Below are 15,088 nucleotides of genomic sequence, written 5' to 3'. Positions count from 1 at the left end.
CATTTTAGAAAGAGTATGAGTTCTGGTACATAAAGAAAGTGTCCTTCTCTCCTTGCTTCTATAGGCAAAGGTATTCTTCACTCACTGGCCTTTGCTGGTTATGTCCAGAGAAAACTCACCCTAAGTACCTTGGGACTGAGGGTTGAGCCACAGAGCCCAGAATTTTGCATGGGACAGTGGCATCGGGGAAGACCTGTTCACCTTTTGTTGTTTTATCTTCAAGAGTTCCGGGACAAAGTAAGCTTCTTAACCTTAAGCAATGCAAAGGACCAACTCTGACTTTATCTAAACCCTTCCTGAGACTTGTTTTTTTTAAGACTACAACCAAGTTTAGCAGCCACTATATAAAGGAGCACTTCCTATTACGTTTACCAGCTTTTAAGATTTAAGAGAAGTAATGCAATTGCGTTCTAGAACACTGGGAGCTGATGAACAAGATCAGACTCCAAGCCCTGGCCATACAGGTCCTACATGTGAGATTCCCTAGAACAACACTTGAAGACTTAAAAGCATTTATCAAAGACTGATGACCTCTAGTCATCAGCATGGAAGAAGATGCCCCAAAGAACATGGATTAAAAATGAAAACTTACACGGGGTGGGAGGAAACACAGACAGATGAGGTCTGGCTGGCATGCAAGGAAACACTACAGATACGGGATTAATTCCCAAATCCACTACCTACCGTTTGTGTGATGCTGGGCAAAAGACTTAACTGTCATAAGATGAGGTCCATGGTAACAGCAGGGTCAACGTCAGCATGAAATAACAGTGTACAGGGCTGGCACACAGTAAGAGCACGAGCAGCTGGTAACCACTGTTATTTTGGAAGAGGCCTTGATAAGGAACCTCCATTCCACACTTTCATTCATTTCTTCATTTAGCCAAACATTTCTATGCCTTCAGGAAGGACTGAACACCTCATGTGCCCATGCTAACACAAGCCAGCCTCTGATGCAAGACCCACACTTGACTGAAAACCTCCTTAAGAAAGCTTTTCGACTGTTGAGGGCAGGGCTGCTCATCTGAGCATGCCCAGGGTCCAGCACACTTCAGGGCATGTGTATGGACAATTTGTATATTGACCAGACGAGTGATTTAGCTTGTGTCACAGGATAACGCCCTATGTTATTTCCCCCACTTACGAGCTGCCCCTTTCTACCCTGTTAAGAGTGACGGCCCAATTGAACTCTCTCTCCAAGACCATCAGATTCTCCATAACCTAATCCAGGTAGCACCGCCCCCCCATACCTCCACTAGGCTGTACACAGCAAGCGCTCCCCCAAAATATGCTGAGTGAGCGCTGTTCCTGGATAATGCCAAATAAGTTCCCGCATTTGAATCTGAAAAACCACACGCAAATCTGTGAAAGCACAGGGGAGAAAAAACAGTGCATTTAAGTATTACCTTGAAGAACTCCCTGGAACGTGAACATGAAGAAAAACCAAGCCACCTAGGAACTTAGGTACCTCTGTTTCATGAGACCAAAATGAGAAGGGACAATAAAAGTGAAGCCTCCTTGGGACTTTCCTGGTGGCGCAGTGGTTAAGAATCCGCCTGCCAATGCAGGGGACACGGGTTCGAACCCTGGTCCGGGAAGATCCCACATGCCGCGGAGCAACTAAGCCCGTGCACCACAACTACTGAGCCTGCGCTCCAGAACCCGCGAGCCACAACTAGAGAAAGCCCATGCGCAGCAACGAAGACCCAACACAGCCAAAAATAAATAAATAAAATAAATAAATTTAAAAAAAAAAAGTGAAGCCTCCTACGTTCTCTACAAAACCCCTGGAATATGTCTTTGTAGACATTTAGAATGTCTACTTTATGTCTTAACTGTTTAGGATTTCCTAACTCATTTACTTACTAGCCGTTTGACCTTGGAGACAAATCACTTCATCACTTCATCTCAGTTTTCTTCTCTGTAAAATGGAGGTAACAACTGTCCCTCCTTCATAAAGCCTGTATGAGGGTTAAGTGTGATCACACGTGCCGTGTGTCTTCAATGCGCCTGGTACAGAGCAGCTGCTCAATAAATGGGCAGACCATGCCTCCTCCACCGTCACCAAAGACAAAAGTGCTGGGCCAACACTAAATAACGAAGCCGACCTTCGTGTATCATATTGGACTCTCCCTGTCACCAAGCACTAAGTATGGACCAATCTAAGCCTTTTTTAAATGGACAGTCTATTCTACTGTCTCCCCCGACAGTGGTCCTGGAATGTGCCTGCTTGCTGCCTTCTTCGGAAAGCTCTGCCTTCTCCTAGTCATTTACTCATAATTTCCAAACGGTCACAAGTCAAATGGCACACATCAGTGTGCTCTGGTTGCTGAATAAGCAAAACACTGGCTTTTTGCTTGGAAAACACTCACACACCAGCATGAAACCTTGGCAGCCCATCCGCTCTTGCCTCTCAAAAGCAGCCACTCATTGTGTGCCAGCCACGCCATGACTTCCAGAGTCACGTGGGACCCTTTGCCCCCAAAGGTGAAGCCCAGAAGTAAACTCTTTTCCTTTTTTACCACATATTTCTGACCCAGCTCCTTGAGTGCGCATCACAGAGAGACGAAAATAAAAGCGCCAACATCTGCAAAGCACAGAACTCTTTGCCGACAGGACACAGCAAAAGGGAGAGTGTGGGCTAATTTGGAGTTCCAAGCTAGGAGATCTAATACAATCTTTTAGGTGAGACTTAGGAATCCCAAAGAGCAAAAAAGTTCATAAATAAAAAGGAAGACAATTAGTAAAACTAGAAAAAGATTTAAAAAAAAATTCTAAGCTGCCCAAATTAATTCCTATTCCTAAGTTCCCACATCACCAAAAAAGTACCCAAAAGTTCTATTCTTAAGAATAACCACAAGATAACACAAACAGCATTCTTAAAGTTTCCATATATCTCACTCATGAAGCGTAGGCCAACAAGATTTCGTGGTCTGCCCCAAAAATTTTCCTTATATTTTGAGGATAACAACCTTAAGCCCCATATTTTTTTTTTTTGATTAATTTATTTATTTTTTGGCTTTGTTGGGTCTTCATTGCTGTGTGCGGGCTTTTCTCTAGTTGCAGCGAACGGGGTCTACTCTTTGTTGCGGTGTGTGGGCTTCCCACTGCAGTGGCTTTTCTTGCGAAGCAACGGGCTCTAGGTGCGCGGGCTTCAGTAGTTGAGGCTCAGTAGTTGTGGCTCGTGGATTCTAGAGCTCAGGGTCAGTAGTTGTGGTGCACGGGCTTAGTTGCTCCGTGGCATGTGGGATCTTCCCGGACCAGGGCTCGAACCTGTGTCCCCTGCATTGGCAGGTGGATTCTTAACCACCACGCCACCAGGGAAGTCCTAAGCCCCATAATTTTTAAGAACTGAATTCTGATCCACTCAAGACATTTATGCTAATGTACCTCTTCCACATATGTAAGCTCGGGTAGAGAGGATTAAAAATTCAACTGTGGTGATTATCTATCAATTAAGAAACTAAAGGGCATATTTCACATTTATGCTAAAGGCAATCACTCAGGAGTCCAACGTCATGGAATACAATTCAATAGTTAAAAGATGCAGACTGGAGACAATGACTTCTTGACCAGGACTGCACTTGAGTTCAGAAAAACAGTTACAAAATTATTGTGCCACTCTCTATGAAACATTCACTGTGATATTTTTGAGAACATATCAACGTACTCCAACATGACACTTCTGAACTTCCAGCCTGGTTCCAAGTCCTTCTCAAGTTCATAGGTGACCATGTTTGTATTATCGCCAGGTCTGTTTTCCTGTCTAACCTTGCAAAACAATATTCCTCACCAAAAAAATGTATCTGCTGCATTTGCTGTTAAATTTAGTAACCTCAAACGAAGATCAAGAGCAGCTGCATGTAATTTTAAAACATTAACCCTATCCTCTGGTGTGGCCGCAAAGTGTGGGCACATACCCCTACAAACAGCATCAACAACTATATACTTACCCTTATCACACCCCACACAAACAGAATACAGTGACACTATCTGAATGTGCAGAAAGGGAAAGTTAAAATAATTGACAGCTCTATTAGCAGGCACTGAAGAACTTCTCTAGAAGGAAAATAACCGCTCAGTCTAACCGATGTCACAGCCTTTAGAAGCATATACAATTAGTACAGAAGAAGGATGAAAAATGCTCCCATATCAGCATGTTTCAATTTATCACAATCAAGTGAAGGACAGACTTGTCATAGGGTTCAATGCCTGGCAAGTCTGTTTAATCCCAGACACCAAGCGTCAGGCTGGTGCAACAGACAGGCAGTTGACAAAAACAAAAACAAAACAAAGAAAAGAGCCATTTACCTCTGGCTTTCCAACAAATCTAGTTAGATGATATTTCTCCAGCTGAATTTCAAAATTCAGTTCAATAACCCAACATTAACTTCAGAGAGACTCCAGAAGCAACCTCAACTGGCATAAAACATGCAGACTAATTTGCAGCATCAGGCCAGCAAAACAGGACCCAGCACTAGCAGGAACGTCTCCCCTCCTAAAATTTAGGGCCCCTGGGCTTCTGAACACCAGTTCTGCTTGTAACCTGACCCAGAGCGAATATCAAAGCCTGCATCAAGAGCAGTGTGCCCACAGAAGCCCAAGCTTCTTAATGTTACAGAGGGGGAGCCATGGTGAGCTTAAATCAGAAAGCGCTTCCCAAACCTCAAGTAAACCAACCACACAATAATAATCTACGCAGGGAAAACGATCTGCCTTCCTAACTTCCCCCAATGCTGTCTTTTTCAGTTGAAATAGGTTTGGCTCCTTTGGAGGGTAGTGGTGCTTCATGGCACTTACAGATGGTGCAGCGTTCCAGGGCAAATGTCCTATTTTTATGGAGGTTCGGAGGCTTCTGCAGCTCCTCGGCTTGTGGGTTCCTCCTTACCTACCCACTCTGCCCAATCACTAATTCACTTAAAATTTTAAAGGAAACTGCTACACCCCTGGCTCTGCCCTGGGCACCCACAACCGTTCCCCGGAGGACCTGGATAAGAGGGGCTGTTCTTTCTGCAGTCTCAGGCCTCCCTGCTTCCTGTCTAGCCAGCTCTTCCAGTCAGCATCAGCCTCGGGTTTGCATTCACAGCTTAGGAGTTCCCTGTGGGCAGATCCTGCTGGCGCAGCAGCCTCAAACCCTACCAAACCATCCGGCCAGGGGAGGAGGGTGAGGACCAGTCTGCACAGATATTTCCTTCCACCCAGGGCTTTAGGACTAGAAGGGAGGAATCCCGGGGTGGAGGCAGTCCCGGCCTGAGCCCCCTCTCATTCCTTTGGGATTTTTCCACCGGCCCTCGCCTATGAAGCGAAGCCTGCCTGGCCAAGCCGGGCCTTGGAGAGCTGCATTCACTGACCATCTCCCAGTCCCTTGCTAGTGACCTTGGCCACAGGGCTTCGCCTCCCTCTGCCCTCGGTGGCCTGACACCACCTACTTCGCGGGTTACGAGAGGGTCACAAGGATGTGGAAAGCGCCTAGAAGCCTCCTTGGCACCCAGGAAGGGCGCAAGAGAGAGAGAGGACTTCCCTCTTCTTCTGCCTCGGTCTGTCCAGAGCCCGCTCAGTTCTCTCCCCACCTCCAGCTCCGGGGGAAATGGGGCGGGGGCTGCACATCCCAAGTCCTCCGATCACCTGGGAGCGCGGTGGGCGGAGGGGGTCCCGGAGGGGGTGTGGCTCCCCAGGCCCCAACATCCCCATCCTCCCCGGCTCGGAAATCGAAACAATCCAACTGCGAGGCGGCGGCCGCGAGGGGAGGCAGCGAGGCATCCCAACGGGCGGGCCGGGGTCCCCGGCTGGGGGGCGGGCGCCGGGGGCGGGGGGGCGGGGTGCGCGGAGGGCACCGGCCCCGACCTACCTCTTCCAGCAGCGTCACGGTGTTCCTGCAGTTGTGCAGCCGCGTGGTGAAGCTGGACGTGGTGGGCGAGTTGTAGTCCTCGGTGGTCTCGGCGATAAACTCGGAGACGGAGATCTGGTCCGGCATCCTGCCGGGGAGGGCGAGACACAAGCGGGGGCGGGGGGTGAGTCACGGCGCAGACTCCCGGGGCCGCGGCCGGCCGGCGGCTCATGAACGCCCGGAGTGCAGCCCGCCACCCGCCGCCCGGCCTGGCGCGGCTCGAGATCCCGGCGGCGGCGGCGGCGGCAGGAGAAAGGGCTGGCGGCCGAAGCAGGCGGCGGCGGCGGCGGCGGCGGCGGCGCTCGGCGCGGGGCCCTTCAAACTCCGAGCGGCGCGCGAGGCAGGGGGCTCTCGGGGACCCGCCTTCCTCTGCTCATGCCGGCGGCGGCGGGGGAAGGGACGCGGCGCTGCGCAGGGGCCCGGGCTGGGCAGGTCGGGGCGGCAAGCGCTGCCTCCTCACACTCTCTGACAGGCGGCGGCGCGGACACCGACTGACTGAGCACACACTCCCGCTGGCGGGCTGGCGGGAGGCGGGCGGCGCACCCGCTACAGTCACGGGGACAAACAAGGAAGTGCTCTGCGCACGCGCCGCCGCCCCCTCCTCGCCGCGGCCCCCGCCCCGCCCCGCCCCGCCCCGCCGCCCCCGCCCCCAGCCCGGCCCCCGGGCCCCGCCCGCGCGCGCGCGCGCGCGCCGCCGCCCGGGCCACGTTCCGACGCCCGCTCCCGGGCGGGGGTCGCGCTGGGCGGCGGAAGCCCGCGTCCCCGGGTCGCCCCCGGAGCGGTTACTCCGGCGAGCTCGTTACTCGAGCGTTTCGCAAGAAGGGGGACCAAAAAAAGTTGTGCGCGTTCTTTTTTAGCCCAGTGTGGGTGCAGGAAGCGAGGCCCAGAGAGCCGCCTCCTGCTGCGAGGGCCGCGGGCCCGGCGACAGGGGCACGGGGCGGCCCCCGCGGCCGCAGCGAGGAGCCGGCCCGGCGCCCGGGCTTGCAGCTGCCCGCTCGCCGGCTTCGGCCCTCACTCCCTTTCAGGGCGCTCACCGCCTTTGGAAGGCTAGTTTTGTGCAGTTTGCTTAAGTCGCTAAAATGCTAAGTGAAGACACATGAAGGGTTCTTTCTTTTTTATAACTTTCTAATCTTTCATTTGCATTTTTTTTTTTTTTAACCTGAAGAACAGACGAGGGTCAGGGGTGTAAAAGGCATTTCCCGAGGTGCAAATGGTGTACAACGCCAAGCAGATGCCAAATTTCAGCGGAAAAATTACCAACAGATTGCTCATTCCTCGGCCCTGGCAGATGGCTGTTCTGCTCAATCTACTTAGTCCAAAGAATCCATTTAATTTCTCACCATTGATTGCGGATGAAATTGGTTTTGAAAAAAAAAAAGCTAGGCCCTTAGGAAGCGCCTCAGGATTGGCTCCTGTAATTGGAGCCAATGGGAGCCGCCTGGTAAACTCAGCTCCCAAATGCTCCCCCCCTGGGCAGAAGGCTGGCCCCGGGGCCTCCCCTGGGATTGAGTTCCTGCCATCTTGTATGGTTGTCTTGTTGTCTGACAACCTTCCCCAAACTACAACGGAGTGCCTCAAGGCAGGGAGGGACCTTGTGGACCTGTCTTAGCATTGGGCCTGGGAGTGATTGTTGAATGAAAACGCATCTCCTCGCTCACCGCCAATAACTATTTACTGAGGCCCTGCTGTGTGCCCTGGAGATTCTGCAATAACAATGAGCTGCCCTCCTGACCTTACCTTCTAGTAGGGAAACAGACAAGCAATACTTATGTAATATAAAGTGGAGTACATATAGAGTAACAAAGTGATGCAGGTGCTATGGTATAAAAAGTGTTCAGAGAAGGCCTCTCTGACAAGGTGACATCTTGAGCAGAAAAGAGAATGAGGGGCTGCCTCGTGCTGCTGGCTATGGGATCTTGGCCTTCAGTTGCCTCCCAAAAAGAGGAAAGATGAGGGCACCAACCCCATGAGGCTGTTAAATGATAACGGATGAGAAAGTGCTTTGTGCACAGGAAAGCCATTGTGAGAGTTCCAGCTGTTTTGTCTACCTGTGCTGGCTGTCCTGAACCTGCACTGTGCCTCCAGGGAACTGCTCATTTATGTTAGGAAGGCAAGCATTTCAGCTAATGAAAGGAAGGCCTTGGTAAGGCAGCATAAACCAATAAAGACTCTTCCCTGGCAAAGTGAGGTGTTGAGACATCAGTTTTGAGAGGCATTCTAAAAAATAAGTAAAGAAGCAAACAGGCACCCTCCTTCTCCTCATTCACACTTTAAAAGTTTGGTTTGGGACACACCAAGGCTGAGGTTCTGGGGAGACAGCCAAATGGCCATTGCAGGCCATTTAAGACCTGCACCCGGGGGCTTCCCTGCTGGTCCAGTGGTTAAAAATCCATCTTCCAGGGCTTCCCTGGTGGCACAGTGGTTGAGAATCTGCCTGCCAATGCAGGGGACATGGGTTCGAGCCCTGGTCTGGGAAGATCCCACATGCCGCGGAGCAACTAGGCCCGTGAGCCACAACTACTGAGCCTGCACGTCTGGAGCTTGTGCTCTGCAACAAGAGAGGCTGCGATAGTGAGAGGCCCGCGCACCGCGATGAAGCGTGGCCCCCGCTTGCCGCAACTAGAGAAAGCCCTTGCACAGAAACGAAGACCCAACACAGCCAAAAATAAATGAATAAATAAATAAATAATAAAAAATAATAATAAAGGAACTCCTTTAAAAAAAAAAAATCCGCCTTCCAATGCAGGGGACACGGGTTCGATCCCTGGTCGGGGAACTCATGCCACGGAGGCAACTAAGCCTGCGCTCAGCAATTACTGAGCCCAGGTGCTCTGGAGCCCATGCACCACAACTAGAGAGAAGCCTGCGCACCATAACAAAGAGCCCGCGCGCCGCAACGAGAGACCCCATGTGCCGCAACTAAGACCCGACGCAGCGAAAAATAAATAAATATTAAAAAAAAGAAAAGACCTGCACCTGGAGGTCACTTGCTCATGTGCTGTTGTTGACAGACTGGCGTATGAGCCACCAGAAGAAAATCCTACCTCTTTTCCCATATACTAACTGGGTCATCCTGCATCTAGAAGGTTCTGTGACTGGAGCAAATATAGCCACTACTAGCTTGGGCTAATTAAGCTCTCTGAGCCTCAGTAACCGCATGCTACCCCATGCAGCAGTTGAGAGCCCAACACCCAGCACTTAGACTTCCATCCATTCCAGGAAGGCCTTCCTCTAGTCTGGAAATCAATTTAGACTTTGACTTTGCATTATTTCTACTCTTCCCTCTATTCCAAGTTGTCATCGAATGCCTGTCACCTCCGCTGGGCTGGTAGCTGCTTCCATCCCATATGTATGGCTTAGAGTAAACACTCGATAAATATGAGCCATTATGAAAAGCCTAGAGTCAGTGAATAATTGCCTCAATTCTAGGAGGCCTGGATTCCAGAGCTTTCTCTCCTAATAACTGATGCTGTCACCTTGGGCCTTGGTGCCATCACTTGTAAAATAAAGGGGTGGGTGTGTCAAAATGACCACAAAGATCTCTCCCAGCTGGAGCTGAGTCTGTGTATCCCCTCAGCTCTACAGACGCAAGGAATAAAGATTGTTATAACAAGCTAAGCTAACTGCGATGGTCAACAGCGGGGATTTCTTTCTTGACGGAATTCACCAGAGTCCAAACTGCTGCCACCAATTGTTTCAGTTTCATTTGAAGATTATGTTATGTATCTGCTCCTCCTCCCCATCTCCTCCGGCCAAGAAAGGAATATGTGAACAATGAGATATTGTGCCCAGGTAAATATATACCTCCTTAGACTGGGCTGCAATTAGAATTTCAAAGGTTCACACCTCCACCCACCATTTCTAGGGTTCATGGGCCATAATCCTTTTTAAATTTGAAACCATGCCCCGAAAACCATTCCTGGCTATCTTTTGCGAACAGAATCTGATGCAGGCAAAACTTAAATACTGGATTCCTTTGTGCAGAGCTGCTCAGAAATATACAGCATCCCTACCGGAGCCAGGAAAAATACACACACATACTCGTACACATGTGTACGCATACTTGTGCGCACCCAGCTCTGGCTAAAGCACACATCCTCTTTGTTTTCTTCGTCATCATCCCCATCAAACACCGTTCGGCACCCTTGGACTCAGCATGCCTGTTTACTCTGAGCACTGCTGACCAAGGTGAGAATGGTCCTTACAGAATACTTTACTTCTCCTTGAAAAGCGGCGGTAAGAATAGCGATGGCTTATTCCCCTGGTCAGCAATGGCACTGCTGACCCCTCAGTCATCAGGGATTGTCTGAGTTAGGTTCCCAGTTGCAGGCTCCACTCATCCATCTGCCTAACAACCGAGGAGGTGCATTTACAAGATAGCTGACAATGCACCGGGGGTGGCAGAGTGGGGAGGGGGTGTGAGGTGCTCTCTGGGCACAAGAAACCAAGAGGAGCTACTGGTACTCTGATCCATGGTGCTAGGCAGCGGCCCAAGCTGATGGGATTTCCGGAATTACAGCATTCCTCAAAGGCTCCTAGTGCCTTCATGGGACAGGGACAACGGGTGGTGTGGGAAGAGAATATGCTTTGCGTTAACTGGGACCTGGATTTGAATCTCTACTCTGTCACTTATTAGCCTTGTTTTCTCATCTGCAAAATTAGTGTAATAATAAAACTACTACACTACAGGTTGTGTTACGTGAAATAAAGTGAGAAGGTATGGATAAAGCAGTTTGAATAATCAGCCAATGTTAGTTCCCTTTAAACTCCCTTTTTATGTGAAGTATGACTATAAATACATCTTTTTTCATTCCAAGACTCAGATATCTCCCTAAATTAATCACCTGGAGGAGGAAAGAAGAGGGGCAAGGGGAGATTGCACAGTAATTCCCAAAGTCTGGGATCTCAGATTTGGGAACCGTCTTTAGAGACCTTGCTTATTCTTGTAAGTATCCCTTGTGAGGTCAGATCCATGAGTGATGGATTCTGGAAGTAAATGAACAGTATCTAGAATCAAATAGGATGAATACTAATCAGGATCAGAACTGAATTGAGGCCATAAAATTAAAGCCTCTTTTTCATGGAACACAGTTCCTGTAAAGAAGGATATTCTGACCAAGACAACTTCTAGAGGACAGAACAGGGCATTTGTTTCATAATAGCATGAGTTATAGGCTGATTCTCATGAGGAAGACTTGGCCTCACATCTCTACCACATAGCAGCTATTAGACCTCGTTAAAGTAATTCATGTCTCTGAGTCTCGGTTTTCACATCTGCAAAATGGGGGCAATGTTAGTAACTATCTCTTAGTGCTCTCAGGAGTCTATGAGCTAAAGCCCATAAAGTGCTTAACAGGGTCTGAGACATCATAAGTGGACAATACTTTTCAGGTATTATGGGAATATTGAAAACCTTATCTGGAGATAAAAATTCTGATATTCCTCCCCCCCAAAAAAAAATTTTACTGAGAACTGCAATATACCTGATGCTTTGCTAAGTGTAACATTTTGGACACACATATCCTTCTTTAAACTTCATGACAACTTTATAAGGTAAGTATGATTATCCTAAACTTACCAGAGAGAAACCCGAGGATAATGAGGGTAGGATAGTATTGGGTTGGCCAAAAAATTCGTTCGGGTTCTTCCATAAGATGTTACGAACGAACATTTTGGCCAACCCAATACTTTCTGAGCTCCCGTCCTGGGCCAGGCACTGCCCTGGTTGTTATATAGGCAGTGTCTGAATTCATCCACATAACAGTCGTGACGTGGGAGCATTACAATAATGGAAACCAAGACACAAGGTGATCTCACTGCAAGTTAATGTCCCAGAGCCCAGCAGACGAAATCCAGGGCTTTTTCTACTGCCTGCAAAAATCAGGCTCTCGATGATACCTCTCATAGTGCTACTCCTTTAGATGTCTTTCCCAACTCGGGCAACCAAAGAAAGTACTGTTAGTTCCTTATTTCACCTGATACCTTATTAATTTGTTTTCTATCATCTTAACAAAGTGCGGGAAGAAAGGAAAGCGCTGCGAGGGGCAGGAGGAGGGAGGGATGCATTGGATTCCACGTGTTTTACTGTCAGGCTCACGTTGCCATATTCGACCTACACTGCAGACTGCTTCGCTCATGTGCCTTGTATGAGTGCATCCCAAGTACGCTTATACAATTTCGTGTAATAAAAAAAGAGCCTATTCTAGTCTCCAATGTACTTTATTTAAATACTCCAAGTAAAACCACTGGAGTGTTCTCAGTAAGTGACGAGGAGAATATGGTTTGTTTGGAGACAAAAAACTAGCTCTCTGTTCCCTGACGGTTCCTTCTGAGGGAGATAAGGAAGAAAAGTCAGGCAGAGTGCTGGGGACCCAGAAGACTCAGAATCCTGGTGTAAATATCAACTGAAAAGAACTCAGGAATATATTTCTGCTCTATCCTGTAAGAAAATAACATCAACTAACAATTGTTGTGCTTACTATATGCCCTGCACGATTCTGCATTGCAGCAGGCCTGCCCTCACTTCACACTCACAGCAACCACATAAAGCAGGCGCTGGTATTATCCCCATCTTATACCTGGGTGAAACCTGGAGCTTAGAGATCACCTTGGCAAATGGTGGAGCCAGACTGACTGGTCCGATTTCACAGCCATGTGATCAGCCTCCGGACAATGGGTCCACAGCCCTAGGATGATTTTCTGTTGGAGCCGATGTGTTATCTTTTTTCCTACTGGGGAACTCATTACAAGCCCAACTCAAAGGCAGGCTTGGCTGTTCTGGAGAGCACTCTTCTATTGCCCCATTCCTCCAGTTGGGATTAATCGTCACAGGGACGTTTGCAATGTAGGCTCTCTTACTTTGTGTGAAGGTTTCTGGCATCACTGGGAGGGACTTCAGACTCCCTACACGTGGAGAGATGAGAACCACCCCCACCCCGCCCCCTGCCCAGAGACAAATAACTCTGTTAGTGGAGGGGCTTGGCTCAGAACTCCATCTTCCTACTGAGTTTCCTGCACTACAAAATTCCCGGACTGTCAATCCTTGAGGGCACAGGGAGACTAAATTGTACCCTTATCTGTATCACCTACATCCCTGCAGAACTAAGGGAGGGACAAGAGATTCCTAGAGCCCCAGGCTTGGCATTTTACAAGCATCATCTCCTGAAATCTCCCCCAATAGCCTCGTGAGGGCCCACCCTGTCTGTTGAGAACTCAGGGACGTGCCCAATCTCCTCAAGGACAACAGTTAATAAACAGAGAACTGCTATTCACAGCCGGTCCGAAACCAAACCCTGCAGCCTTTTCCTTCCCCATGGAAGGCACTGCCTAGTACAGGTTCCCTGTGGATCCCCAATAAATGTGTTTTGGATCGAGCCAGCTTTTTTTTATGAGCTACATCTTTTCTAATATAAGTAAAACAACATCCAGTGAAGAAAAATTGTGGTGTTATACAGGATTCTGAAAAATGAGAAACACTTAGAGAACATCCAGGTTTCTTTTCTTTTTTCCTTTTTTTTGATGAATTTGTCTTAGTTTCAGTTTAGTGGCTCACACTTACTCAGGCCCACGTCTGTGCAACTCAAGACTGAGAACATGCCTCTTTTATGGCCCTTTTCCATGGCACCATTTTCCAAGGCACTATTTTCCAAATATTGATATTTCTCCCACTAGACTGTGAGGTCCTTGAGACCAGGGGGTTTTCCATTTGCTGTTACAATCCCAGAGCCCCTGGTGCTTAAGAGATACGTACTGAACAGATGGAGGGAAGAATGAATGAATGAATGAATGAGCATTTACCTTGGGGGAGGGGTGTAAGAGAAATTGGGAGAGGAGAACTAGAAAGAGGAATCCTGGTTCTTAAGAGTCTCTCCAATCATCTGACATCATCATAAACTACCAGAGTTGGAAAGAATTTCAAGAATAATATGGTTACCAACCCTTTCACTTTTCGGACAAGGAAACAGATTCTCCAGTGGTTAAATGACTTGCCCAGCATTCCCTGGCAAAATTGTGGGAAATCAGGGCCAGACCCCAGGTATGCTGGTTCCCAAGGGTTGCCCCACTCCTCCACCTTAACCAGTTACATTTCAAGGAAGGGATTAAAGACCTTGCCATAAGAAAAGTATCTGAAACTCCCATTTAAGAACGGATTATGTTGGTCTTTGCATCACGGTATCAAGGAATGCCTGTCGACATTTGCCTACCATTTAAAACTGTAACTACAGGGCTTCCCTGGTGGCGCAGTGGTTGAGAATCCGCCTGCCCACGCAGGGGACGTGGGTTCGAGCCCTGGTCCGGGAAGATCCCACATGCCGCAGAGCAACTAAGCCCGTGAGCCACAACTGCTGAGCCTGCGCTCTAGAGCCCACAAGCCACAACTACTGAGCCCTCGTGCTGCAATTACTGAAGCCCGCGCGCCTAGAGTCCATGCTGTGCAACAAGAGACGTCACCGCAGTGAGAAGCCCGCGCACCGCAACGAAGAGTAGCCCCTGCTCGCCACGACTAGAGAAAGCCCGCGGGCAGCAATGAAGACCCAATGCAGCCAAAAATAAATAATAAATAAAATAAATTTATTTAAAAAAAAAAACTGTAACTACATAAAATTTGGCATAGGACCACTTAAATGATTCCCCCAACTTTGAGCAAGAAGACTGTGAGTATAGCATGAGACCGGAGTCACACCCACCCCCGTTATCACTGTCTTGCCTCTTTCTCTTCTTTCCTGCTCTCCAAAAACCAGCTAAGCCAGGGAGCTTGAGGGCAATCAGTGTTGGTGCATGGACCTTCTAAGTCCTCCCCTCCCACCCTTTGCCCTTCCTTAAGAGCCCCTTTATAAAAGGTTAGAGGTCACAAGAAATAAGGAGAGAGATGTTTTGCAACCTGAACACTGGGAGTCAGTGTTTTAGTAAACAACCCTCCCCTCCCCCAACCCAGGGCAGCCCTACGGCACAGAGCGTAGATGAGATTTCTCCTTCTGCCAAACCCACTTTACTCTCCCTTTCCTTGTTTGGACATTTTCAGAGATAAGACCATTGTCTCCCGAGTCCCTGAGGACATCCGCCAGTGGGCGCAGAGGTATTAGGTTGGAAGCCATCAGTTCAGTTCCGTTCACAGTTAACTGAGCAGCACTATAATCCTCCCAGAGGTTAAGAATGTGTGATCTGGGTTCAGATTACCTGGGTTCAAATCCCAGCCCTGCC

The 15,088-nt window shown here is 48.8% G+C and overlaps 1 protein-coding gene across 7 annotated transcripts in view; it reads right to left on the bottom strand.

Annotated features, from left to right (window-relative positions):
• The window catches only part of ASAP1 (ArfGAP with SH3 domain, ankyrin repeat and PH domain 1), a 357,862-nt gene that overhangs the window by 269,546 nt on the left and 73,228 nt on the right, over positions 1-15,088 (bottom strand). For 5 of the 7 annotated variants that reach the window (XM_082363047.1, XM_082363048.1, XM_082363046.1 and 2 more), the window contains one exon: positions 5,849-5,975. In XM_082363047.1, coding sequence (XP_082219173.1) covers positions 5,849-5,975 — 127 coding nt within the window. Of the gene's footprint in view, positions 1-5,848; positions 5,977-6,347; positions 6,445-15,088 lie in introns of those variants that run through there. The other 2 variants (XM_082363050.1, XM_082363051.1) reach the window with 2 other exon arrangements.

This window comes from Balaenoptera borealis (assembly GCF_965194805.1).
Source record: "Balaenoptera borealis genome assembly, chromosome: 17".
Taxonomy (NCBI): Eukaryota; Metazoa; Chordata; class Mammalia; order Artiodactyla; family Balaenopteridae; genus Balaenoptera; species Balaenoptera borealis.
This window is presented reverse-complemented; position numbering and strand designations above follow the sequence as displayed.